The sequence below is a fragment of the Rhea pennata genome, chromosome 10, assembly GCF_028389875.1.
Source record: "Rhea pennata isolate bPtePen1 chromosome 10, bPtePen1.pri, whole genome shotgun sequence".
Lineage (NCBI taxonomy): Eukaryota > Metazoa > Chordata > Aves > Rheiformes > Rheidae > Rhea > Rhea pennata.
In genome coordinates this window covers 2225104-2252154 of record NC_084672.1, presented here as the reverse complement: position 1 = coordinate 2252154, position 27051 = coordinate 2225104, and the positions used below count along the sequence as shown (strand labels likewise).

The 27051-nt window shown below is 39.4% G+C and overlaps 1 protein-coding gene across 1 annotated transcript; it reads right to left on the bottom strand.

Annotated features, from left to right (window-relative positions):
* Positions 1–1144: 1144 nt before the first annotated feature.
* AAGAB (alpha and gamma adaptin binding protein) lies at positions 1145–23872 on the bottom strand. Its single transcript, XM_062584105.1, has 10 exons — positions 23780–23872; positions 16007–16197; positions 14957–15053; positions 14101–14190; positions 11585–11668; positions 6824–6906; positions 6017–6110; positions 4605–4709; positions 4047–4096; positions 1145–3499 (listed from the first exon to the last, which is right to left on the bottom strand). The coding sequence occupies exons 1-10, from the start codon at positions 23850–23852 to the stop codon at positions 3422–3424; spliced, it is 945 nt and encodes a 314-aa protein (XP_062440089.1). The 5' UTR covers positions 23853–23872; the 3' UTR covers positions 1145–3421.
* Between the last annotated feature and the right edge of the window lie 3179 nt (positions 23873–27051).

Genomic DNA, 27051 nt, shown 5'->3' with positions numbered 1-27051 from the left:
AAACACTTAAATCACCTCTACAAATGCCCCCTCAGATGGCAAGTACAACTGTCTGAGCAAATGCTGGTGGAGAGATGAAAGGGATTCAGCTTATCTTCTGCTCATGTGGAGAACAGACTTTGCAAGGGAGCAGCTAGTCCTCTAACTGGGGGATGGGGAAGAGAAAAGAGGGGTTAGAGTATAGACCAAATCCAAGGCCGCTGGGTTAAACCGGCAGCAGAGGGCTGCGGGTGACGTTGCAGGGAGACGCGGCATTCTGCAAATGTTTTCTGAGGGCGGCCAGCTGCCGGTCACCACGTCGCTGCTGAGGGTGGTGCATGTGTGCTCAGAAGGTCAACAGCTGCCTCCAGAGTGTAGCAATAGGAAGACGCCGTCTCAGTACTGTTTGCTTTCCTCGCTGCCTTTCACACGCTCTGTTTCTGTTCTTTATTACATCCCCCTCTCGGTTACTCTCTTGCTACCAGCCACTCATGTGACCAGCTGTGGACCTCGAGGGAAAACTAACTAGATGCAGGCAAACAGGAAACGTGTGGACTGATGGAGCCTTCAAAGTTTAACTCATTATAGTGTGTTTTCATGAGACTCAGCAATAGGAGCTGTGCCGCAGCCTACGCTGGCATTGCATTCCAATCAGTTTTGTTTAGTTTAAAAGTCTTCTGCAGACTTTGGAGTGTTGGTTGTAAGCCTTTTTGGATGCTCTTTGCTAACACAGATGCAGCACTTCTCTTTGAGCATTCTTGCAAAACTGTAGCCAGAAACTAATACTTCCCATTTTTCACTGAAGCTTGTATTGTTTTCCTTCGTAATTGTGTCTTAAAATTATTTTTTATGTATGCACAGGCATTCTTGTGGCCATCTTCACTTTGGAAAAGCTGTAGCCACGATGCCATAACTGTGGCACACAGCAAGGCTGCAGAGCTGTTCCAGATCCCCTGTTCAGCATTTGAGTACTAGTATCAGGCAGTTATGTTTCAAAACTGTTACAGAGATGTTAAACCAAGATAGGATTTTGTTGTTGATAAACAACGCTGTGGCATACCAAGAGAAACTAAGTCAAAGACACATGTTTCCACTAATGCCCCTTTACTCATTTCTGTAACAGCTGTTTTGCTAAGAAATTCCATAGCCAAAAACAAAGCCTCTCTTCAGAAAAATAATAAGCCACCAGCAAACTCTTTGATTTAAAAATGCAGTATGATAATCTTTTAGGATCATTAAAACTAGTTCCCATTGTATTTTAGCCACAGCTCCTACTTTGATGAATAATGTTTTTTAAAGCCTAGAATGCATCTACTAACAAGATACAAATCTACACCAACATGTTTCAATGAGTTCTTAGTATGCTAGTGAGATCTGCACAAAAATATTTGTACAAATGTTTGGCCAGTCTGAGCTGGAAGCAATACGGAGGCCTTTGCTGCTGGCTGGTGCCTGCCTGGCCTGCCTGTTGCTATCAAGTCATACTTGCTTGTGCTGGCAACATTTGTACTGTGCTTTTAAAGACCTGTGGTTCCCATCACTGTCTACACCAACAGCTGTGATTGTAGCAGGATTAAAAAGGTGAGTGTGCCCATACTGGGAAACCTGACTCCTGGGATAAAGCCTCATTTATGGAAATTTAGCTGCTGGTACCTTATAAAAAGGCAGCAAAGAGCTTAAATTTAATTTGTATAATTTTATTTAATTTAAATATCACATGTATAAAGAAAACCACATGTATAAAGAACTGGTTTTATAAAGTATTCAAATGCATTATGTTTTTCAATTTATCCAATTAATTTGCTCTGCACTTTTGACATTTGTCTCTATTGCACAACAAATATTTAGACAGGAAAAAAATCTTCAGCTACCAAGAAGCAAACTTGGAAAACTGTTCCCTACTTGGAAGAAACCACCTTCAGTTCTTTGTTACAGCTCTCTGTGCTAGGGGGGAAAAAAAGTAGCCAATGAGAAGAGATAGCAAAGAACAGAAGGAAAGAGTTGTGGCAAGGTCTGGCAGCTGTTTTGTATCATTCAGTTTGGAAGACGTGGCCCTGATAGGTGGTTCCTTGAATGTGTGTGAAAACCACTGTGAAAAGTGCTTTCCAAATTTAAAGCTGTTAATTCATTTACGGAAAGCTACTGTCTCAAGACTCACAATATTTATTAACATGAAAAAAACAGACCCTGGAAAAGTTAATTTCAAAAATTCAGAACAAGATTGCTTAACACTGGCTATTTTCAGATTAATAAGGACATATTCTTGACATATCGTAAGTCAGACAGACAAGCACTAGAGAAGGCCTGATTCTTCAGGGCATCTGTTGGCTATTCCACTGAAAGTAGCTTCTGCTGAGGGTATCAATGAGTGATGACTATTTGGGGCAGACTACCTCTTTTCATTCATTCTCTGACTATCTGAGCTCTCACAGATGACTGCAGTAGACATCTCTAGTGAATCTATGGCAATGTGTGCCTATGTAAGAGGACAAGACACTGACTCTGAAGATGAAGGCATTTTTTTCTAGCCCTTGATGCTATGAAGCAGCAATTTGAGGCTTGTATTCTGAGTACCTTCTAATTAGAAAACAAGAGCATAAGCCTGTAATAAATGTACCAGGTGACAGTGAGGGGTATTTGAAATCATAGCTTTTCTCTTTCTGTATTTAGGACAGAACTCACCAGCATAAGGTCTGTGCATTCTCCTAGGCCTTAAAGGCCAAGTACAGAAGAAGATTTGTGTGGGGAACTTCACCCCTGGAAAAAGTAGCAAAAATTTCTCTTGCATTTAATCCATCTCTAATGGAAACCCAGCAAGTGTGGCCTAATACCTGACTTTTCAGAGAAGGACCACATACTTACACATGCAAAGAGAATTCAAGGCCTATGGACCATTTTTAATGGCTTTGGCACTCAGCAGGATGAACCTTGCAGCCGTGGCATAGCATCTCACAATACGGTTCAGTTCAGCTGTTTTCTCTTCATGGCTCATATAAATCTGGTTTGTTTTAACAAGTAAGTCAGCTATAAAGCTGCATAAAAACATCAAACAGGCCTACATCTAAATTCTTGAGTTCAGAATTAAGTAGTCATTTAACAACCACCAGCCACATGCAGAAAGATAACTGGTGGTATTAAAAAAAAAATACTCAAATCAGGAAACAATAAAAGTTTTAATTTGAAAAATGCAAATTAACTTACTGTTTCCTCTAACTGTATACATTGCCTTCCAAAATTCTCTGAGACAGAATGAACAAACTGGCAAACAAAACCTCTCTAACCATTAGGTGTTTTGGAATGTGTTACTTACTTAATACAATAATATAGAGAATCCTTTAACCAAAGAAAGCAACTAAAGCTAAATGGGGCTTTTAGCAGTAAATGCTCACTGCAGGAAGAGATCGCTCTTTCAGGATTGCTCTGTCGCTTACAGCTACAGAACTTAGTTTTCTTCATCAGAAGAGAGACCTTCAATTTCATCTCTGTCGCCTCCAATTGCCATCCAGAACGCTTTGGCCACCTAAAGACCAGGTAAAAGAAATAAAAAAAAAAAAATCCCCTCAAATGACAGAAGATTTTGCATTTGCCATCTGAAAAACAGCAACCGAGTAGCAGTTAAATCTAGCAGCCGTGCTTCTAGCTAAAGTGCTAATCTCTCTCCAAGGCTAAGAAATTTCAACAAGAGAGGCAATAATTTAGAAGGCTTCTGATATCAGGGGAGGCATATGAGATACAACACTTACACTAATTAAGGCGTGACGGAATTTTCCACAAAATCAAGGTTTTCCATTGACTTAAGTGAGAGCTACCTTACACCCTCAGTGACTGCAGAGCCTTCATTTCTGAAATACGGAAAAGGGAAAGCCCTCTCCACTTTTTCAGAATTCCAGTTTGGTTATTCAGTTCTTAGGAGATACAATAGTCTTCCTAGGACCGTGTGATTTGTTCTTACTACCCTTAGTAGATGAGCTCTACTATAAAGAGAGGTAACTGCTGCTCAGAAAAGACAACCCCAGAAAAATGGAGTCCATTTTTTTAATAATTTCAATGCCATTTTCTAGCCGCACCTTTTCGGCGTGTAGTTTTCTCTGTTCATGAGGCAATGTTGCTGCTTTATCTGTGGAGAAGAACATGATTTTAGGTTGGCACCCTCAAAAGTGAGCAGAGAGAGAAATGCATATTGTAGCTGTGTTCTGGGGACCACCAAGAAACTAGTGTAAGATCATAAAAAAGGAAACTTATTTAGTGAGGACTGTTGCAATTCCCAAAAAACAGAGTCGATGCTTCTGAGCACTCTGAATTTTATCTCACACATTTGTAACTGCCCATGAAACTGCAAGACTGGCAAGCAGCTGCAGAGCTAAAAAAAAAAAGTCTTGTTATAGGTTTGTTTATAGAACATGGTAGCCTAACACAGTGTGACAGCAGTCAGCAGAGCAGTATCTACTTCTTTAAAAAGCTTTTTTAAGATGACGAACAAATTAATGAAAAGATCAGCTAGTCTACAAAAGCTCAGACAGCAGAATGGGAATTTTTACAGTCTTCCCAACTGACACAATGGCTTTCTTGAGTTTGAATGATTAGAATAGGGGATACGTTCAGTACCTCTCTCCCAGGTACGGTACCTTTCATTTCTTTCAGCTTTGAAAACAGCCTTTCAAAGTTCTCCAGGTCACCCTCTCCAGTGGTTAGGCTGGCCAACTCTTGAATATCCATATCTAACATGGGATCTGAAATAAATGCATTTAGATTGATTTATGGCAGACTGTTGCGGTTTGTCAGCAGGTCTGAAAACCAATCTTCTGATAAAAACAGGTAGTATTTTAACAAGATCGCACATATAATATACGGGAAAGAAACCTTTAATTTACCACTTGCTCAGAAAGAAAACTCAATGAAGCATTATAGTGTTACCTAAATTTAATATGTTACCTTGCAAAACTCTTTTTGAACTCATCCAATATTTAAGAGGTTTCTTGTTCATCATAAAATGATCTGTCTAGGAACAGCCACAGACTATAAAAATTAACGGGTAATGAGACTATGCCTGGACCACAACTAACAACTCCTGATCTTTAAGAAGATCTCCACATACAACTTGTAAGAAAATCCCATCTCCCTGAACTGTGCAATTATTTAAGGACCTCTAGCTTAAAAGCCCTGGATCTCTTAGGACTGACCCATATAGAACGTGCTTCATTTGCCTCCTGCTGAATAATCTTGTAGGCATCATGTTATGATTTTTATCTGCAACCATAAAACTTACTTCAAGTTTTATTCCCATATTAATGTTTCTCAGTATAAGCAATCCCTGAATCAGATTTCACAAAATCGGATCAGAATGCTTCCGGTTGGCAATCCTGCAATACCAAAGCTCTACCTTAACACTCTACTTAACAGGGGCTCTGCCATTTCCAAAGTTGGGCCCATTCTCTTAAGAAGGGGAACACCTTTGACTAAAGGATTAGCCTTTACTGGAAATAGCAACACCTGCACCTTTATGCTATACATTTCCAGACAGAGAGACAGCAAAAGCCAGTGGCTTTCTGTGACCATCTCAGCAAGATGCAACTCTATTTGCATTATCCTGAATATATAAAGTAATTTTTTTCTTGGTGGAAAGCATAAAATTGCAAATGAAATCTATGGCCCCATACTGAAGATAAATCAGAGGCTGAAGTACATTAACTTTCCCAATCAAGATTCTGGTCCAAACAGACTTTAATAAGAGAGGAAATGACTTATCTGTTATTCAGATTTCTCAAAGGGATATTTTTTGACTAGGCCTCCTACTCAGGATAATATCTTTGGGACTTAGCCATCCCAAAAGCAGGAATCAGTAATTGCAGTTATCTTTAGAGAAGTACCGTTACAAAGACAGGCTTTCCGGTATTTCTAACTTTGTAGCCTGAGGATTGAAGGGTATAGAGAGACTCATACAGCTAATAGCTCTCTTTTCCACAGGTACTGTCCTGGGGAGTTCTTACCTCCCTTACAACACTCCCCAACATGTCTGCCAAGCAGAGAATGAGCTTACCTACAATGCTGTCAATCTGCAGGTTGTTTGTGCTAGCTGCATCTTCTCTGCTGTCTAAATGGGATTCTTCTCTGTCTGCTGATGGTGGGTTGGACTGTCAGGAAGCAAACAGATAGATATTACTATACCTAAAAAGCCTCCTCTGCAAATCAGGTAATTCCTCTTTTAATATTAAAATCCTACTCTATCTTAAATTGAAAGTTACTTACTGCAAAGCCTGCACCACATGTATCACTGAAAACCCATGCACTTCTGCAACACTGCATAGCTACTATGTGAAGGGATTTTCTCTGATAGGTTGTTCATAATTATTTTTTAAATAAATCTTTTAAATGATAGCTTTTGTTTTGTACAAAATACAGCTCTTGGATACTAATGAGAAACAATATCTTGAATGGAGCTTCTTATAATCGCTCCTTGGCTCCAGTGGGTTTTCTGAGGTAAAGTTTTCACACAATGCTGGAGTGTGTGCAATCAACACCCAACAGCTTTCCAAACTGAGGACACAACCAAACATCACCGGATGTTCGGTTCAGATGGCGTTCAGAGCGGGAGAGAGCTCCCAGCCACGAGATGACATCCCCTGCAAACAACCGTCTCAGGAGGTCTTTCAAGAAAAATGCAGACAATAATTTTTCAGGCTTCATAAACATTTCCTTCAAAATACATTCCGCCAGGTTGTGAAATGTCCCCTGAGAAAGGAGCAAAAAAAATGAAGAACCCACCACCACACCAGGTGTGATAACAGAAAAGAGCAACACAACAAACTGCATCAACAAAGAACAAGAAATAGGAATTACTGTTTACTTCTATATTTTGGCTCTCTTCTGATCTGATGCCACAGTTTGCACCTGCTAACGTACTGAGAAGGCCAAAGCCCTGGGTCCTGTCTGAAGATAAAACAGCTGTTAGTTTGACAGAAGATGCAATATTATTTGAACCAATTACAACCAACTGCATGGGCTAGAGAATATTTTAGGGAAGACAAATACAAACACCACCATATAAAACTGTACCAATGCCCTTGAAACTACATTGTAAGCTGAAACTTTTCATATTCTCTAATCTTTTGAAAGGTGTTTAACAACATTTACTGCTAAATTCCTCAGCCAACAGGGAACAGATATATGGGCCACAAGAGATGTGTGAGTTTGCCTGTGGTTAAATACAGGAAATGCAACAAGTGCCTTTGCACTTGTTACATAGATAAGATGCACATATCTTCTAAATAGGTAAGCAATATAGTAATGTCAAAAATCAAATTTTAAATGTCTAATACAGTATCCAGCCACCAAATTCAATGTTTCTTCAAACTACAAGGTGCTTTGGGCTTTCCACACTCCTTAACCTACTGTGCATTTTAACAGTGTTTTAAAATCCAATCTAAAAAAAGTGAATATAAAACTAAAAATTAAAAAAAAATTAAATAAAGTTTCATTTATGATGACAGATGTAGCATAGTATATTGAAATTATTAATCATATTTTTAAAACTTTAAAGAAAAATATATTTAACAAGCTATATTAAGGATTTTGTTTTGTTTTGGTTTTTATTTTTGGCTAAGCCACATTTTCTGCTGGCCTTGCATTGAATAGTAAATCCTCACAGTTACACAGAGGACTCAGGAGATTTTCCCCAAAATATTACTATTGTAATCAACTAAAAGAAGTAATGTTGTTAAATTACAAATAGCCAGGAAACAATGACTTGTGCCAGAGGAAAGATTAATTTTACTTTAAAGAAAAGAAAGAATCTGTTCTAAATTAATATTATAGTAATGACTAAGCTCTAGACTCAAATGTTGAGATGATGTAATTTTTATACACCATCCAAATTTACTTGCAGTTTATATAGAATTTCATTTTGGAGAGTTGAATGTGCAACTAAAACCACCAGCTAGCTAGAAAACATGTTAAACATGGCCCAATCAGAGAATTACCAAAAGACCTTATATTTCCTGCTTCATAATCTTCCCTGCATATGTAGCTAATGTGCGTGTCCTGCCCAGTCCTCTTCCCCGTCTCATCCCCCACCCCAGCAACCTCCGTCTTTTAACAGGTATTTGCTGCAACTGGCTCTGTTTTGTAGCGTTTTACTGCTTTAACAGCTCACTAGCCAAAGGCTTGGAAAGTGAATCAGTCCAGTCAAATGAAGCTCCCTAAAAAAAAAAAAAAAAAATGTTTGGTTGCAAGAAATGTGAAAGCCTGTCATCTAAATTACTAGGCAAGCCAAGGGTAAAGCATTGGGACCCACAGCCCCAAAGTGGCTTCCACAAGTTTCAGCAGGCTGAGCAAAAAAAAAAATGTCTTTAGGGGAACAGTAAAGCTCAACATTTAGCCAATTTCTGAGTCATCTGAAGCTCAGTCAGACATTGCAGTGCAGAACGTACTTGAGAAAGAACATTCCTATACTGGCAGAGGGATGGATGAAGTGACCTAATCGTGTACTGCTTTCATAGCTGCGCTTAGAGTTCAGGCTGTACAGCAAAATGACAGCGGCTCCAACCCCACCAATGTGAAATTGCTGTCCTAGTTCAACAGCACTGGCATCTACAGCTGAGATCTCTGAAAAGCAGCTATTTGTTTCTGGATCTGTGCTTAGGGAGGTGGCAGGCACAGCACTTGGTTGCAGTCCCACTGCAACCCCCCCCCCAAACTCATTTTATTAGATGTAAAAGTTATTCAACTTCTGAGTGCAATTCAGGAAGTGGGTGATGCCTTACACAGTGTTCTTACGAAATCAAAGCCAAAAATTAGCTCATTCAAATTACTGTAATAGTTGATGGTTCCATTATGATGGAGTCGATGTATTTTCACAAGTGCCACAACAATAGTTGTAGAGCTCTAGTAAATTGTGCTTAGAGCACAGCTTAAAGATATATATTCATATATGCTCATCTCACAGTTAAATGTTTTACACTGGCTTTATGTACCATTCTTCCATAGTCTGTCTGCAGCTGACATGTGCTGATCCTGACTTTCAAATAGAATTGGAATTAAAAAGTTGAAACTCACTTTGTTTAAACAATATGAAGTTTAAATTCTCTCTCTAAATCAGGCTAATTCTTTGGAAAGGGAGTCAGGCTAATGACTGCCCCCGCCCGAGACAACCAGCTTCAGCTGGGCTCACTGAAGCAAGTATTTAAGCAGGAAAATAGGCAAGCACTCTCTTTTAGAGAACAGTAACTTGTTTCTCCTCTTACCACCTAGGTCAACTAACTTTGATCTCAGCAGGACAGCTAAGGATAACAGCACTGGGCTGGCTTTTTTATGTGTGTGTGCATGGGAGGTGGTTAAACGAAGAACTACTGGAGCTCCTCTGCTCAAGGAGAAGAAAATCACCCAATTCTCAGAGTGGAGAGAGGTCTGAGACCTGGAGAACCAACAGCTTTATCCCAGCTACAAAAAGGAATTGTTCTCTGGAGACTCCCAGGTAAAACAGCTTATTTTTCTTTTGTTACAGATTACCACTCCCTTTCCCTCCTCCCCTCCCCCCAAAAATTACATCAAGCAGAAAATACTGTTATTTTTTTAAATCATTTACAAAGCATGTGGCATTACATTATGTAAAAAAGGTTACAATTTGGCCATATTATATTTAATATCTATTTTTCATGCCTTAGCATAAAAATAAACATATTTAACTTAAAAAAAAACTAAAATATCAGGAATTTTTTTAATAAGTGTGTGGAAAAACTGTGTCACAACTTCTTTTTTTTTTTTAAGATAGTGCCTTTTAAAATAATACAATTTAATGCCTATGCTTGGAAAAAAATTATTCCTATTCTGTCCATTAACTTACATACACACTCATGCAAATGGACAGCTGAAGTAAGGTAATGCTGTAAGACTGGCTTTCTGGGCGGCTACGCTTGAGTGCTACAAGCCTTTAGCATTAGGCAAATGTCTTTTACTTTGTTTGAAAGATCGTCACATAAAGCACAACTGTATAATTTCTAAATGGCCAGCAGTTATAGGCAACTCAGTAAAAAAGCTAAAGTTTTATCAACTTGGCAGTCAGTTTTCAGGATCGAGAGGAAGTTAAAAACAAAAGATGTGTTTCAGGTTGTAATAGTTTTGTTATACTTAAAATGAGTTCAACTATTTCCCTTTGAAAGCAGGGTGAAATTGCAACAACATCCAAATATAGTTCACTTCCTGAGGAGTTAGTAGTAACACGCACCAATGCTGTGTAGCTTCTGTACCGTGGAGATGCAAAATCTGGATTCTTGAAGAATCTGACCTTTATAGAATACACTAATGATGCAGAGGAATTTCCCCCCATGAAGAACTGAACATGTGACTAAGTTCTGTTCTTCTGTAATGTGGCATCTGTCAAACGCAGGAAATAGGCTGTCAAGAAAACTGTTCTTGCATTAGTGAGATAACTTCACACCACCTCAAATGGCTACCTATTTCCCTACAATGGTTATACTAAATTAGAACCTTTTGTAATCTCATTCTGATGTAGTATGAGAAGTACTCAAAAGACTAACTTTAAAAAAACTAATAATTACCCGTTTAGTGTTCTCATATTAGTTCTGTTGGATCCCCCAAACCATCTTGCAGTTAAAGGAACTAGCAAAAACCTTTCAACACTTGAAAATATTGCACAGTTAAAGGATGCAAGAAGGAAAAAGCCACCAAAGTAAAAAGTACATCAGGGAGCAGATGGACATTAGGAGGTTGCCAATAGGACAAGACTTCATGCAATGAGGAATGGAAGGCCAAATATTCCACAAGAATTTCATTTTCCTATGTTTCCTGAAATGGCTTGTGTAATTAGAAAAGCAATTAAAGGTTTGAAAGAAAATAGTAACCTACACTTACGAGAACTCTGGGCTAGCCACAGCACTTCCTTTTCTAATCAGCCTAATCCTGAATTATTTGATAACCAAGTACCTGCAGGAACCTGGGTTGCTTTTTTTTTTTTTTTTTGTACTCTTAAAAAAATTCTGTGAATGGGATCTTCTGTAGGGAAGACATGCAATGCAGTTCATATTAAGTCCTTTAACAGAAGTTTGAGATTATTTCTTTGAGTCTTGTCCCTGCATTTGCAATTCTAATTGCTGTTTCAAAAGACTTTCAAAAAATCTCTAACAAATTTGGAATATGCAGAGTTTAGTAAAGTACACTGTAGAAGAGGTAGGTTTGTTATAGCTTTTAGATGAGACTGATAATGACAGGCTATTTGCTGTTAAGAGTCTTGGTTGAATAAGCTTTCATTTCTCATTGAAATTTGAAGAGAGTTAGAGGAATGCTTAATTCAGGTTATTTGTAGAGGGCAAGTCAAAGTAGAGCAAGAACATGAACAGATCTTGAGATGGGATTAAACTTCACTCATTGCCTCTAAGTTTCTGTGCATCAAGGGACAATAAAAGCAATGCCTGGAAAGCCTGCCATTCCATGTAAAAGGCTGTTTCCATGTCAAGTGTGCTCTAATTCTCTGTATGTTGATGCCCTTGTAGTAGTACTGTACTTGCTCAATTTAAACTCTTGCTAAAATACTAAGCCCTGCAAGCATTCTCCAGAATTCAAATTTCTTACAAAAGAAACCTGCATTACATACCGCTTTTCATGACAACGTTAGACCAGACATTTGCATTCAAGGCTTGTACAATTCGTTTCACTCCTGTGGATTCTGGAAAGTCATCTAAATCAAAAGATAAAGACCATTTCACTCCTAACAAAAAAAAAACCATTGCATATTTGAAAGCAAGATGTGTGTCTGAATGGCTGTGCTATTTTATAGCAGTGGCTATAAAATTTCCTGTAAGGGAAGACTGACTTCTTGCCTTTGCTTTACAATAGGCCAAATGAGTCTATATAAACACATCACTTCTTAGGTCTAGGCTTCCGGGTATTATGAGCTATGTGTGCTCAGTCTTGACTGTAGAGAGATCTAATTTCTGAGTAAGGTTGTGTTCAATATTTATCACTAAGTGTTTAGAATTGCTACCTTGATTAAAAAAAAGCAAGGAATAACAGGCAAGTTCTAAGTCGCTGTTAAAAGCAAGCTACCTTTCAATCTCAATCTTTCAGAACTCTGTACATCATAAAAATAGATGCCAATATCACTTTTCCTTACTTCGGTAAGTAAAGAACAGGACATAGATGCACGGCTTATTGACTATTACTTACTCCTCCTATATTACTAAAAGCTCTCAAATGTGTTAAAGAAGGAATAACACTTAAAAATGAAAATAATCACTCTAAAATGATCTCCAAAAAATCTAATCTCAGGTGTTACAGCAATCCTATAAATTAAAATAATTTGAAAGACTAGGGAAAGCAGTATTCTGAGTTCAACTTATTTACTGATGGATCTGACAACCCTTTGTAGATACAAAGTCAGTTTTCCCATTTCCTCAGCTTAGTCAGCTTCCCATGTTTGTGCAGGTCTCCTAAAGCAATAGGGAAGAAAAACCCTATGAATGGAAAAATGTGATTGCTTAAAAAAATCACACACTTGTAGGATGAGTCAGGGACAGGTGTAGTAATTGAAACTGACTGACTTTAAAAATGGATTTAAAGCTATCTAACCTCTTAGGAGAAATACAAAACCAAGCAGTAGCAGTATGGAGGAGGAAGCATCAGAGCTATTGACAAGAGCGTTCAATTAAGAATGCGTTTGTAGTATACAAAACAACTGACTGATAGTGTAGTCACAGGAAGAGCTCTAGTTCATTTGTGATGAGCTGCCAGAAATGTCATAACTTTTAAACACATTTTGGCCCAATGTATTTACTCTGTCTGTTTTATCATCTTTTGTAAGCAAATCAGAGAACACATTTACAGGGTAAACATGTTACTCACTGGAACGTGTATCCTCTGAGGCATGAGTCACAGTGAATCAATTATGTTAAAAGTCCAGGAGAAAACATGTATTAGTACTCAAAAGACCAACATCCTGAGTGATTATTAATATTCTTATTACTTACATTATTTGCACGGTAAACAGCTTTTCCTTTAGAATTATTCAACAGAAAGATAAGTGGACTTTGTTACTAATATTTCCTTTAAAACCACTTCAGAATTAAAACTTTAGTCTGAGGCATTAATTTTCTATTTTTCTGGTTTCTATAAATAAGTACATGTATGTGTCCCCATGCACCCAACAACGTGCCAAAATGAAACGCATCCAAAAGATGTGGAAGGGTTCTTACCTCCTCAAGATGCAATTTTAATCAAGGTCTTTAAATATGGGGGGGGAGGGGGAGAGGGAAAGAACCTAGTCATAGCTTAGAAGGCCTTTAGACTGTATTTTTAGTGACAGCTATGTACTTAGTGGGTTTATAATAGGGTAAATGTTAGTGAATGATTCCACTCAGGCCTGGAAATGGAGTTGCTTATCTATTGTTGGCCCTGTAGGGGTAAGATGTAAAGACTTTGTTTGCATCATTGAAATAAGGAGATAAGACTGATGCTGATAAGGCAGTCAGGAAGTGCATAGTCACTTTTTAAGAGTGGAACATCACACATCACACTACTGACTTTGCTTTATGGGTTTTTTTCAAGTTATAAACATATGGTCAGGCAAGTGATTTTGAAACTGGTTTATTTCCTGTGTTAACACTGCATGCACTTCTAAAATGCTTTTAACTATCTTCCCTTTTCAGCCTATTAAGGCACCTTTTGACTTAATGTTAATGTCTATTTTTTTTAGTATGTACAACAATCTTCAAAGTTTAATTTAAAAAAAGCCAGAAAGAATTTTCCCACCCTTGTGAATTTATCTGGTTCTTGTTTATGTTCAATTTTGGAATCAACCTAAAAATACTTTTTATATATCAATACAGTCCTAGGATTAATGCCAGAAGAGGGAGCAGATATTATTTTTATGTAGGTACTACATAAACAGCAGCTGTATTTGGGAGGAGACAAATGGAATGTCTTGGAGGAAATAACCTCCTCCTCCTCCTCCTGACCTTTTACAGCTTAGACTAAGCCTCACCAACTGGGAGCATTCCATGCAGTAATCATGCAGCACAGAAACAAAATTATGCCCCCTGCAATTGTTGAGAAGATATGTTGGTGTGGGGAGGCTTTTCATTCTAAAAACTAAAACAGAAGTATTGATCTTACCATCTTCATCAGGCAGTTCCTCAGGGCTAAGTTCTACCAGTTCAAAGCCATGTTTGATGCACCATTCTTGAGCTTGTTGTCTATTAATGCCTACAGTTAGGAAACAAAAAAAAAATACTTTCTAAACATACACATCTGAAACTAATACCAGCAGCTGAATCTTTAGCTACTTTTTATTTTCTCCAAGTTTCTTGTTTCTTCTGGATTGTAGTCGGGGGAAAGCATAGATTAGTTGGCTTGGGTCCTCTATTCACTTTGAAACTGATTCTGAAAGCCCCTGAATTAATCTCATCCTTTGTATCAGTTTTTAAATAGACTGCCTTGTAGTGGACAGTCAGAAGGAAGTAAGTGCCACAGTGAAGACTTCCATTACTTTGGGCTTCAATCTGAAATGTGAGTCTTGTATAATGCTAATCTACATTCAAAGAAGCATGTAGATTTATGCTAATCTACATTCAAAGAAGCATGTAGATTTATGCTCACATGATCAAAAAAGGTAAACATACTTTCCACTGTATTCAAACAAACAATAGTTGTCATCTCTCTTGGCTGGAGAAGTTCATGCACATTCAGTAACATGACTGCATTGATAGTTACCTTGCAGTGCACATGTATACACCAAGAATGGGATTTACTCATTCTAAGCAAGTATGTAAAATCCTGGTTCAGTTTTAACAATGACTAGCTTAAGATTCCTGTTCCCACTCATTTGAGTAACCTGACTTTTCTCTATTAATCTCAAGTCCTTTCTTACCTAGATACTCTAAGAAATGATTGTGCCAATTTAACTAGAAAATGAATTATTATACAAGATGAATAAGTTTAAGTCAGCTTGGGACTTCCTTGGGTATCGTACCATTTTCACATACTCTGTCACAGACCAGGATCATGACTTCTGGTAACCATTCCTCTGTTAGGGGAAGCCATTCAGAGACACTCTCAAGTCCAGATTTCTAAATGGGGAAAATAGAATACATCCTCAAATACTTCACAAATTTTAAAATCATTAAGAGTGTTAGAATAAAAGCAGTGAAGAAAGGAAACAAGGTTACAGATCTAGTTGTTACTGTACTTGGCTAGGCTGCATATTAAACATGTTTAAGATGTCTGTTCTAACCAGAGAAGTTGACTTGCATATAATTTACCTTTCAGGTGAGGTAATCCTACTCCCTTAAACCCTCCCTTCATGTTTGATATTAATTTAGTGATCCTAATTTAGTTTAGATGTTAGACTTGATGTTAAACACTAGTATTTCATTTTAAGCTAATTTTAGGTTTAGTGTTTAGCTATCTCATTTTCCACAGTGAAGTGAATGTCATGGAGGCTGGTGAACCACTCCTGGTTGCTCTGGTTTATTCTGAGAGAGTCCTGAGATGCCTGGTTAAAGGTACCTCTGCAAAATGTGCAATATACACCCCTTCTCATCTGTCGCACAAAAGAGCTTCCTATCATTTAGAATAGTTTTTAAATTTGTGGTCTCAGAGTCTTTCTGACTTCTGCTGGAGCATTTATTCTGCTGAGCTGGCAGCAGTGAAAACAATCTCAGGTAAAAGAGGATAGCACTTAATCTTGCTTTTATCTCTGACTCCTGGTTATTCTAAAGCAGCTTTTCTGAGCTAGATCAGCTAGAAGTAAAGCTGGAGGTGGTGGGCTAGAGAAGGATTTGCTGAAGTTAATGGCATATTTGCATCCCAAAAAGCCTCTCTCTCAGCTGCACTAAGATAGCAAGAGGGAAGGAAGCTTCTCTGCCACTATCAACAGGCATAATTTAACATTCATCTAACAAGTTAATAAATCAGCCTAAAAGCAATGAGGCCCACAGGGTGGAGAGAAAATAAGTTGTGGTTATCACTGTGATAAGACAACTATATGGTACAAATAAAGCAATACAAGGAAGAGTCTTACTATTGTGCTGTCAAAGTAAACCACAAATGCTTGCACAGATTCAGCAATCTCTGCTGTAACAAGAAATGTGCTTGGTACCACACAGAGGTGAATATCTGCAGAATAATATTTATTATCTATTGTCCAGGGGTAAAAATTCACTCCGCCACATGTAGATGCATCTGCAGTAAGGTCATCTTTTCCAGTGATACCTATACAAAAGAAAATAAATGAGATGGATAATAAAACCTGCATCAAAAAAATAATTCATTTAGAGAAGCTTGTTATATTACCAGTGCAGAGCCATCTTTATTTAGTATAATAAAGTATTTAAAAACTCAAAGCCAATTTGTTACCTTATTCTAGATATTTTAAAATTGATTTGTTACTAGAGTTTATTATTCTATCCTAGATGATATCTAGGTTTCAAAATAAAATATCTTACAAAAGCTTTTTAAAAAGCAAGCCTTTTCTTGGAAATGCCTTTAAAATGTTAGCTTCAAATTCAGTACCTATAAGTAGGATGTATAGATAAACTATCTAGACTTCATTACAGCAGAAGCAGAACTTGCATATTTATTCAGTGTAGAAACTGTGACAAAAACACCATAAGATAACAAATAAAAAACATACGAAGTACTGAAACTTAGGTGTAATTTCCACTAAATTCCACTAAATAGGTGTTTAACAACTAAAATTCAAAATGGCACTTTCACATTATAACTCTAGACACCACTCTTCACCGGCTTGTAACAACCTTAGAACATTCTCTCATAGCATGACAGCCACCTGCTGGAGTTGAATTATAGTTAATAGTAAAGCATCCCATATACTGCACTGATAAAGGCAGAACTTCTTCCAACTGGGTAAACTCACGGACATTTTCAACATAGCTAAATTTAATATAAAATTGAGCTGTCTAGAGTCCCCTAGAATTTTCTTGGGCATCAGTTAATTCCCTTTTATTAAAAAAAAAAAAAAAAAAAAAAAAGAGAGAGAGAGAGAGGAGGGGAGGGCTTGTCAAAGATTTTAAGGATCAGATTTTAAAGGTTTTTAGACCTAATTCCCAGAGACATTAGAACAGGCTGCTCCCCTAATAATCTGAACTTTAACTTGAAATGCTCTGTATTTTTTTTATTTTATATAAATATAAAAAAGCCAGAATATTTATTTGCCAAGTCTGGCATAAAAAGGTTCAATGATTTTTGCAACTAACTCCCAAGTCTGAGAAATGTAAATGGTGAATGAGCTAAAGCACACAAAGCAGCATGAAGGAAAGCTCTAAATATGAATAATTACATGCAGCAGCAAGGGGGAATGTGCAGGGATCTGAGGCCAAATTTGACCTTGGTAACTTAGAAATGCAGATGGGAGATTCCTTTCCTCTAAAAGCAGACAAATCTATAGACATATATGTTGTTTTTCAGTTGAAGAAACCTGTATTTGTCAAAGCTTACTTAAAAGTTTGGATGGTATTAGTTTTCTGTTTAGAGTAATAGGCATCTTCAGTCAGAACCTACTCTGCCATAAGACTATCCATGTCACAAGGAAGGGAATGGTGGTGGGGGGAAAAAAATGAGTTTGAGGCAAAATCTAACAGACCTAGACTCTGAACTTTCTACTCTTAGAGCACTAGCTCAGAAACTCATAAATATGCAAGAGGTTAGCAATACCTCTAATTGAAATCAGTAGCCTTGAAAGCTTTCCTATTATGCTGCTTTTTAAAATCATACTTAAGCAACACACACCATTCTTAGCAGTCCACGAAAGCTGTTTTTCTCTGTTTATTTTTAAGTACTTCTGCACGTGGATCTTTGCTTGCCCTACAACACTTGACAGTAACACTGCAGTCACTTTGCAGCAGAAACCTCTGTCTTGTTCTAAGGAGCTGACATTATGCTTGAAATGAAGCAACTAGAACCCATCTGCCAGGGTTGCTTTCCAGTTAGCCTTAAACTCAACCTTTTCAATCTGGCTTACATGGATCTACCAGAAATCTACTCCTTTTGAAAGTAAACTATGAGCAGCTGATAAAACAGATCAAAGCATAACATGTCTCCTTTCAAAATCAATAGCTTTAATGCAAGTATTCTACTATAATTCTAACAAAGGTATTTTGGCAGATGACAAATTACTTGTTTTCCCTGCTGTAAAACAGAAGTTTTAAGAATGATTAATTATTCTAAGCACAGCAATTAACTGTTTTAATTTAGTTTGATAACTTTGGTAAACAATTAGGGTCATATTTAATAGGCACCAATTGCTATTAGACTAGGAGCTTATTTTAAACTGATAATATGGTCAATGAAGATAGCTTTTGTTCTGCTTAAATGTATCATAACTGACAAAACTCCAGCAACTTTGAGAGGTAACTGGTTAGAGGAACAGGCAATTTCATTGTACATGCTTAATGCACAAGGATACCATTTTTTCCCCAGAAATTGGGGGTAGGACCAGACAACCTCCAGAGGTCCCTTCCAACCCCAGCTACTCTGAACTACTTTGTGAAGGATCTGGAGCCTAGCATTTCAAATGAAGACGTAGCATTAGCTTTCTGGCCTAGAAACAGATGTTTTGTTTGGAAGTTTTAAATGCCACACAGAACATGCCATAAACCTTCCTTAACAAGTGTTGTGACAGTTAAAAACAAATTAAATAAAAATCAGTTCCGAGTTACAGAACTGCAAGCCAATGCCAGAACAAGTTGTAACTTTACAGGATCCCCTTTATATTTATGCCAACTTAAGTGTAACTTATTAGTAGAAGTGACTTATTTTTCTTTCCATTTTGCTACTTAAATAGCAAATAATGTCTCAGTTCTCACTTGTGTCAGCTTCTCCCTCTTTGATACTTCAGAGGTATAACTATGTCCCTGACAGTCTGCCACAGAAATTATTTGAAGTCACAAAATCAGCAAAAAGATGTAGGAAGAAACCAAAGGGAGGAAAACAGGATGAGGAAAGGAACTCTGCTTAAAAGTCTCTTCAGTAAAGCTAGCAACTATAGCAAGAATATAAAAGGAAAGAACTTCTACAAAAGGTTTTTGAGAGCTGATCCGAGAGACAACATCTGTTTTGTAAGTGACTTTTTTCTTTGAAAGAATTAATGGACAAATTTAGGCCTCAAAGTACTGCGCTGCTGGAAGCATTAGCGCATGTTCTAGTCCTGATTAAATGTTACAGTTTCTATATTCTAAGCACGCTTTCATCAGAAGCAGAGCAAGATTACTTTTCGCTCAAGGAGATTTTACCAATTCCCTGTAGAATTTCTCTTCTAGGAAAAAATGGCTGTTGCATGCAAAACTCGAAGGACTGAAGGAACTCTTTGAAAGGATTCAAAATTACTATGCCTTAAACTGCATAAAAAATTACTGCAAAACAGCCTTATTACTCACGGCAGGAAAACCAACTGCAACATCACTATCTTGCAAATGCTTTGCTTCTCTTCCACAGAAGTCACTTACTAGACTGGTAAGTTTTTGGTTTTTTAGCAAACAAGCAGAGGCTACAAAACACTATATAACCCAACCGGACAAACTGAGTTGTCCAGGATATATTCCACAGTAGCATTAGTGTTAAGTATTACATCCACCACCATGGGATTCCAGGATTTTCTTTCCAAGAGGGCTTACGTTTTAATGCAACAAATAAATTCAATCAGAATAGTTTCTTACATAATTTTAGAGAATGTTCACCAAAATGTTTTTGTTGGATACAGAATAAACTTCCAGAAAACTGATATGGTAAAAAGGTGGCTAGTTAAAATTGAGTAACTTGCTAGAGAAGTTTAAGCCTCCTAGCCATTGAAAGTGTCAGTGGTTTGCCATCCAAAGAGCTTGGAAAACCAACTGAGTCATTCTTTGACCACAACAGTAGGCCAGCCTTCTGGGCTGACTTCATTAGCTCGCCTTTTCATAGAGCAAAAGTGGCTTGTTTGGACAACAGGAATGCAAGTATACTCCAAATCATCTGTATTAGAGTACTAAAAACATGCATGGAAAAGATCACGTCATAGAAGAATGCTGCTTAGTGTCATTCAAAAATATTGACTTTAGTCCCTCTAAGAAACACTGCAGCTAATACTGGGCTTTTATTATGCTGAAATAACTTTTTTTGAACTTTTATAATCTTATTTATAATGGCTGAATACTAGTCAAGGCGTAGTACGTTTCAGTGCCCTGCACTTGTATATGAAAGCTCTTTTGCAGAGAAATAGAAGCTTCCTCAGCTACAGTGATTTATTGTAGCCTAGGGACCAAACAGACCTTGCCCAAGCTTGCACCAATGCTGTCCTCCCCCCATTACCTCCTGAATACATTGGCACTGTTCACCTATGCCACTTCCAGCGCCAACTTTATTCTAGGCAGTCATTCACAAGCTTAGGTTTCAGCAAACTGATTAATCATGTGGGGTTTTTTGTTTGTTTACAAGTATCATGTTTTAATAAAAATCACACAATTCTGACCAATTTGGAATTCAATCACTTTGGAAAGTGAATTTTAGCTACCTGTTTATTCACATAAACATATTTACTTATTCAATTTTACTGATTTTACTCTTTGTAGTACAGAGGCTTAGCATTCTGTAAGTGCAAGGCAACGAATGTCCTTTCAAAAGGAGAACTAGGGGCCAAAAACGTAACTTTTCTGAAAAGAGCTGAAAAATAATCAAAAATCAGATGCAGATTTCTCACCTGGTCTTGCTGCAATGTTCCCTTTTCTCTAACACCCCAAACTTATGCTTAAGTATTTCTGCTACATTATGTTTACTGTGACTGGACTGGTAATGTTGTTTTGGGGAATCTCTGGAACACCTCCTTGTTGCAGAAATTTTTTCCAAAGATATTAAAGTATTGAACACTTCTTTCCTATTGTTTTCCAGATTTAATACTAAGAGCATAATGCAGATCTTTACTATGCCCTAAAAGATCACATGTCCTCTGAGTTGGTAGGTACACTGAGTAGTTCTCTCATTCTGTGCCTTGAGAGCCACCTGGTGGAATACAAGGTAAGAAATACTGCAATTTACACAAGAAGTAAGAACACTTCTGAAACAGATTTAACTTGCATGATTTGTTGGGAAGGAGGAGGGGAGCAGTGAACTATTAAAAAAAATGCCAAAGAAGTGAAAGATCACATCAGTTATGAATGTGTGTATTTATCAGTCAGCATTTGTAAAAACTGGCTAAAACAAGTGTTTTACTTGGATCTTGATTTGTGATGAACGTAGTTGAGAGAGAGGGTCAATTCTGTCCTGTGCATTTTATACTAGATTCATTTTGCTACAACACCAAATGCAGTAAAGCCCACAGCAACTTGAAAGAATAAAAAGTATCTAACAAATATACCAAATATACCATAATATTCTACCCATCCTCAATCCATTTCCTACTCTATAGGATGAAAACATTGGAAAAAGCCTTCTAATGACTCAAACTCCTGGAAGGTCACAGGAGATGTTTGCCTACATCTCCTAACAGTAAATATTCTTGGCAGCTAACTTCTACTTGTATATAACAGGTTTGCTGGGCGAAAAAAAATGCACATGCCAGTAGTGAAAGCGAGCACCACAGCAACAAAAGCAGTGGTAGCAGATGAGGTCTTTGAGTCTAACAGACATGAAACAAAGCCCACAACTGCTGCACTGATCTCAAGCAATACAGTATTTTATAGCATATTTCAACCATAAATGTTGCATATAAAATATTGTACTGTCTCAGAGATGCTAATACAAGGGCCTTATTAGCACCCTTGCATTTGTCTAAAAGTATTCAAGTAGTGCTTCTAAACTAGTGCAACATTTTCAGGCTATTAAAGCACAAGTTTCAGATATTCTACCAGTGTTTTGCCTCAGCCCACTAACATCCTTCAGTCCGGTCAACGGAAGCCAGTCACAACAACCTTGTCCTTCTATTGTTTTTCAACTCCTTGTTCCACTTAAGCTTCTAGATCAGATGCAATTTCACTTGGTACACAAAGCAGAAATTTTAAATTCTTATTGCTTTTATTTTCAGTATGTGATGTTAAAACCTTTCCAAAAGAAATGCCACCTTTTGTGAAGCAACCTAACCTGAATATGCGAAGATAACCTGCAAGATTCCACTTTGGTACTGGAAAATGGTAGAAGCTTAGCTATTTCCAAGTGAGTACTGCTTAAGCTGAGATGAAGTAGCAACTCTATCAAGTTTTTTGCTCACTTGTATTTTCACATTATTTTTCTGAGAAAAATAACCAGTCTATTGGAACCTTGTATAATTTCTTCCAATTTCCTAAACCTTTCTTACCAGCACGCAACAATTAAGAAAAAGTTCTTACAGAAATTTACTATTCTTTGTTATGATCTCCTTAAATAACTTCAGGGTCAACCGACTTGCTTTGACAGACTAACCTTGGACAGTAGACCTGTAGTGTCATTCTTGCTACAAAACATGGTTTTATAAGATGGACTGAGTCAAACCCTTGGGTCAGCTCCATACTTTATCAGGCTCTTGCATAAGATCTAACTCACTGAAACAGCAAAACACAAATCCAAGAAGAAAAATGAAAGCCATAGTTAACTATATCTGCTGGATTAGTGAAGTAACCCCTCTTCTAGAAGCATACAACAAGCTTTTCACCAGAGAGGGTAAAAATGGTTGGAACTGTGCAGATGGGAAGGGGGACCAGACCTCCCACTTGCAGCATCCATAAAATCATTAGATTGACTCAGATGGCCAAGGGGCTGTAGCATCACTAAAACAATGACATTTGGAATTTGTTAACACTTAATAGTGGTGTTAAGTTGCACGTATTAGTATGCATATCAAACTGCTCATGATGGCTTCTTAAGAAGGCTGCACTAAAAAGCTACAGTGGCAGAAGCACTAAGATCTAAGCAGCTTCTTCCTGGAACCCCTCCTGAGTATTTAGTAGAAGTAGTAAAATTTCACCAACTGTTTCCCTATTCTCAAATCTTGCGTTGCCTTTTTCAAGCCATAAAAAGTAGTACTGGGCCCCAAGACAAATCTTGACAGAATGCTGTACCTTCAACATGGAGTAAGTGCAATTTAAAGTTTTATTGACAATTTCAGAAGCAGAGGGTTTTTTCTTTTCCATTCCTGCGCTTCTGAACTGTGACAGTGGTGCATCAAAACAAATAATGAAGCATGAGTTCAGACTAAGGATTTTCAGAAACTTATCTTAGCCTTGAAGGTCCAAGAGTTGGTTTGCTTCATAAGTGGGGAAAAAAAAGAAATCACAAGGCCAATATCTAGCCTGCTTCTCTGTCCTTCCCCTGCCTCTGTTCCTGTGCCACTGGATCGGACCCAGTGAGCCACTTTTCAGTGGCCGCTTGAGCCGCTCAGCTGCCCTAGCAAACTACAAGCTTCACTTCTGCGATGACCAGAACCCCTAGCAGCAGGGCCCACGGCCTAACCAAATCATTATTCATTAACGTAGGGGAAATTCTTATTTCGCAGCTCCTGTACTCGGTCCCGAGGCGAGACAAGCTACCCGGCCCGCTGCAGGGGTGACGGCCAATTCCCTCACGCAGGACGTGGCGGGCGCCCAGCAGGTAACACCACACTTGCTGCGCGGGGCTTCCTCTTTTGCTTTTTTTTTTATTTTTCACCCTCTTTCGTCGTCTGCAGCCGCCCCTCGGTTTTCGGGGCGCACAAATCCTCCAAACCTGAGCGTTTGCACCCGCTTTTAAGGAAACGAGGAGGCCTCGAGGCCCCCTCGCGGAGCGGACGCGTTGAAGCGCGGCGCCCGGGGCAGGGCCCCGCCTCCCCCGAGCGCGGGGTGCGCGGGGCACTCACGTTTGACGAGCTCCTCGCCCGCGAAGCCGGCGGCGCAGCTGGACACCAGCGCGTAGGGCCCCGCCGCCGCCATCGCTGCCGCCGCCGCCTCGCCCCGCCCCTTCCGGCCGCCGGCCTGTACCACGCGGATGGAGGGGGGGGGGAGGCCAGGCGGCGGGGCAGCCGGCTCAGGGATGGCGCGGCGGAGCGGGGCCGCCGCGAAGAGAGGGGTTGTCTGCCGCGGGGAGGGAAGCGGAGAAGAGCGAGCTCGGCCGCTGGTTTAAAGCGCTTTCCCCTCGCTTCCCCCCCCCCCACACACACACCCCCCGCGCGGAAGGTGGTGCGGCCCGGCCGGCGCGTCCCGTTGCTAGGGGCGCGCTGAGGCGGCGGCCGCAATGGCCGGCGCGGCGGCGGCGCCGCGGGAGGAGGAGCCGGCGGAGGCGGCGGCGGCCGTGCTGGTGCAGGTGGGTCGAGGGCAGAGCCCCGAGCGGGCGGCTGCTTCTCCCCCCCCACCCACACACAAACAGAGCCCCCGAGCCCGGCGGGAGGCGGCGCGGCGCGGCGCGGGGCGGGGGGGGGGCGCGCCTCGTGCCCGCGCTGAGGCGAGCGCCGCGCTGAGGCGAGGCGCCGCGGCCCCGCGCCGTGAGGCGGCTCGAGCCGCCCGCCCGCCGGGGCCCTTCCCGCCTCGCCGCCGCCCGGGCCGGACCGGGCCCTGGGTGCGGGGCGGCCGCTCTCCTCGCGGCGTGGACCCTTCCGCGGCTCTGTATATCGCACTAAACTTGAAATAAACGCTTTCTACGCTTCCACATTGGTTTCCTTGTGATCCTTCCTGTCGGTTTTCTTCCGTGGCAGGCTCTGGCCGTTGATTTAAGAGTGGTTGGGCCCCTGGGGGTGTTGGCCAAGGCTCCCTTCGAGCTGCTGTTAGCGCTGGCAAACTCCTCGGTTGTTGGGCCCAGATGGGGCTTTGAAAACAAACCTGAGGAATTCAATAACGGTATTACTTCTCAGGTCGAAAACTGTAGTGAAATGCTTTGTAATTGCTGGTCTTGCCATAACTGTGTTATACTCCTAAGTATAACTAAGCTATGAGGCTGTTTTCTTAGTGTCCCTAGTTCTTACTTTCATGTCTAATTTATGTAACTTAAGTAGCAAACTTATTTCTGAAGGAAAGTAATCCATCACAGTAAGTGAATGCTCTAAACTGTCTGCAACATCCTATGCTTAAATACGATGGGAGAAAAACTGTATAAATGCATAAAATGGTTGAGTGGCAATTGTTGTTGCAGTTGAACACAGTATTACATTTTTGCATAGCATGTTTCCTCTATGGTTTTCAAGTAATTTTTCACACTGAGGACCTGACCTGCTCAAAGAGAGGCCATCTGAAGATGTTCACTAGTTGCAGTGAAACTAGACCATGCAGATGGTTCAGGAGCCTAAGGTCTCCCGACAAGCCCTTGCATTGATAGCAGCATTGGGAGTATTACTGGTGTAACAAAGTCAGTGAAGTGTGTGTTCCTTCTGCAAAATCCAAATGGAACTTTTTAATGCAAAGGTCAAGAATCTGATTTTTGACACTTTTTGGAGCTGCTGCAGTACAGCAGGTGACTTGAGAAGGTAAGGTGGCCAGGAACATGTTCACAGGTGCCTATAGAAAAGAGCAGTGAAATTCAGAATTGAAATATTGGTAGTTCGTGGTATACAGAAACTATTCTGTACTTCTGGTAGGTACTTGTCAAGGGAGTGTCTTCACGCATCTGAGGCTCAAACTATAGTTGCACAACTTGCAAGGAAATAAGTTGTTTCGCCTCTGGGCTAGAGGGATGTGAGCATGGGCAGAATCTATCAAACTAACATTGCAAGCTATATTTGGTTGGAGTATCAGTACCTTCAGATTTTTTAGTATCAGTTGAACCGGGTACTGACTAAGAAAACAAACAAACAAAAAAATAAACATGCTCTTGGAGCACCATGCTAAAAGGAATTGAATTGTATCTTCAGTTTCTAAGCAACATGGGTTTATGTGCTTTCCTGTAAAGTGCTTGTAATAATTCCTAACACCATAGGTTTTCTACTGCTCACTTGATCAGTGAAGTTCAGTTCCTTCTTTACCAGCCTGTAAAAAAGTAGAGGTTCTGCCTGCACTAACTACTGAGTTTGAGAAGTGTCTTTGACATATGAAGAAGGGAAAATAACTCCAGACTGCTGCTAGTTCTTGAAAGGAAGAAAATGCACCTGAGATCTGATTTGGGATTTTTTTCCTTCATCCTTTTTCAAAGATCTAGTAGATTTTATTTTTCTTCTTCTGTGAGGCACAACAAAAAAAGAACGCTTTATCCAGTGTCTCTGGAAATTTGCTGGGAACAGCACAGAACCCAGGAAGATGGGACTTTGGAGAAATTTGTCAGTTCTTAACATCGTATCTTGTCTTGTGTTTTCTGATTATGAATTTTGGATAAAAAACAAGGCTTTGTAAATTTTATAGTCCTTAGCCAAAGGGGACCTTGAACTTGTTTGGTTGTCACAGTATAAATGTGTTTTTGACACAGATAGATGTGATCGCTCAGGTTGCCTCTTCCTTTCAAGCCAGTACCGCTTCTGAGCTTGCTTTAAGCCATTTGTGCCAAAATGGATGTTTGAAATGTGTAAAGGAAGAACATTGCATGCAAAAGGCCTTCAGTCCTGAAGTTTACTGCCATTGCTTTGCAAGATTTGTTTTAAAAGGAACTTCTTTTCAGCGCTCTACTAATCATTGGCTTTAAAAGTCACCAGCTTTGTGTTTTTCCATCTCGTTTGTAAATGTACAGAACTACAGGAAGTCTTATGTATTTCTTTGCTATATTTAGGAAGCATTTTGTTTGAATTAAACGCTGTTGTGTAAACCCATGGGTTTTGGTTATGAGTGTGATTATTGTAATAATTTGCTTTTTAGGTCCAAAAAGATCTTCATAAGCTCAAAGATAAAGTGAGAAATATCAACTTGAAAGGAAAAATAGAGGCTGTGGATATTAGCAATCTGGAAACAGCAATTGAAAGAACTGAATTTGGACTGAGAGTAAGTAAAATGAAACAGATGAAGACACCTTAGTCTGAGATCTCTGTCAGCAACTTCCTGAGAGTGAGCAGGGCCATGAGTTTGCCATCCTGCAAATTCCCTTTCTAATTAGCACATAATGGGATTCATCAAACATAACAGTTTAGACCAATGACTTCCTTTTTTGGGGAGGGTCAGAGATAAAATTATTTTGTGCCTCATCATTAGGGAAATTTTGCTTCAGTCTGATAGAAATACA

Coding starts and splice junctions, on each gene's coding strand:
- AAGAB (XM_062584105.1), bottom strand. CDS start 23,852: ATGGCGGCGGCGGGGCCCTACGCGCTGGTGTCCAGCTGCGCCGCCGGC. Junction 4,710..6,016: donor GCAGATTGACAGCATTGTAG/GTAAGCTCATTC, acceptor CATTTATTTCAG/ATCCCATGTTAGATATGGAT. Junction 4,097..4,604: donor AAAGCTGAAAGAAATGAAAG/GTACCGTACCTG, acceptor TCTTCTCCACAG/ATAAAGCAGCAACATTGCCT.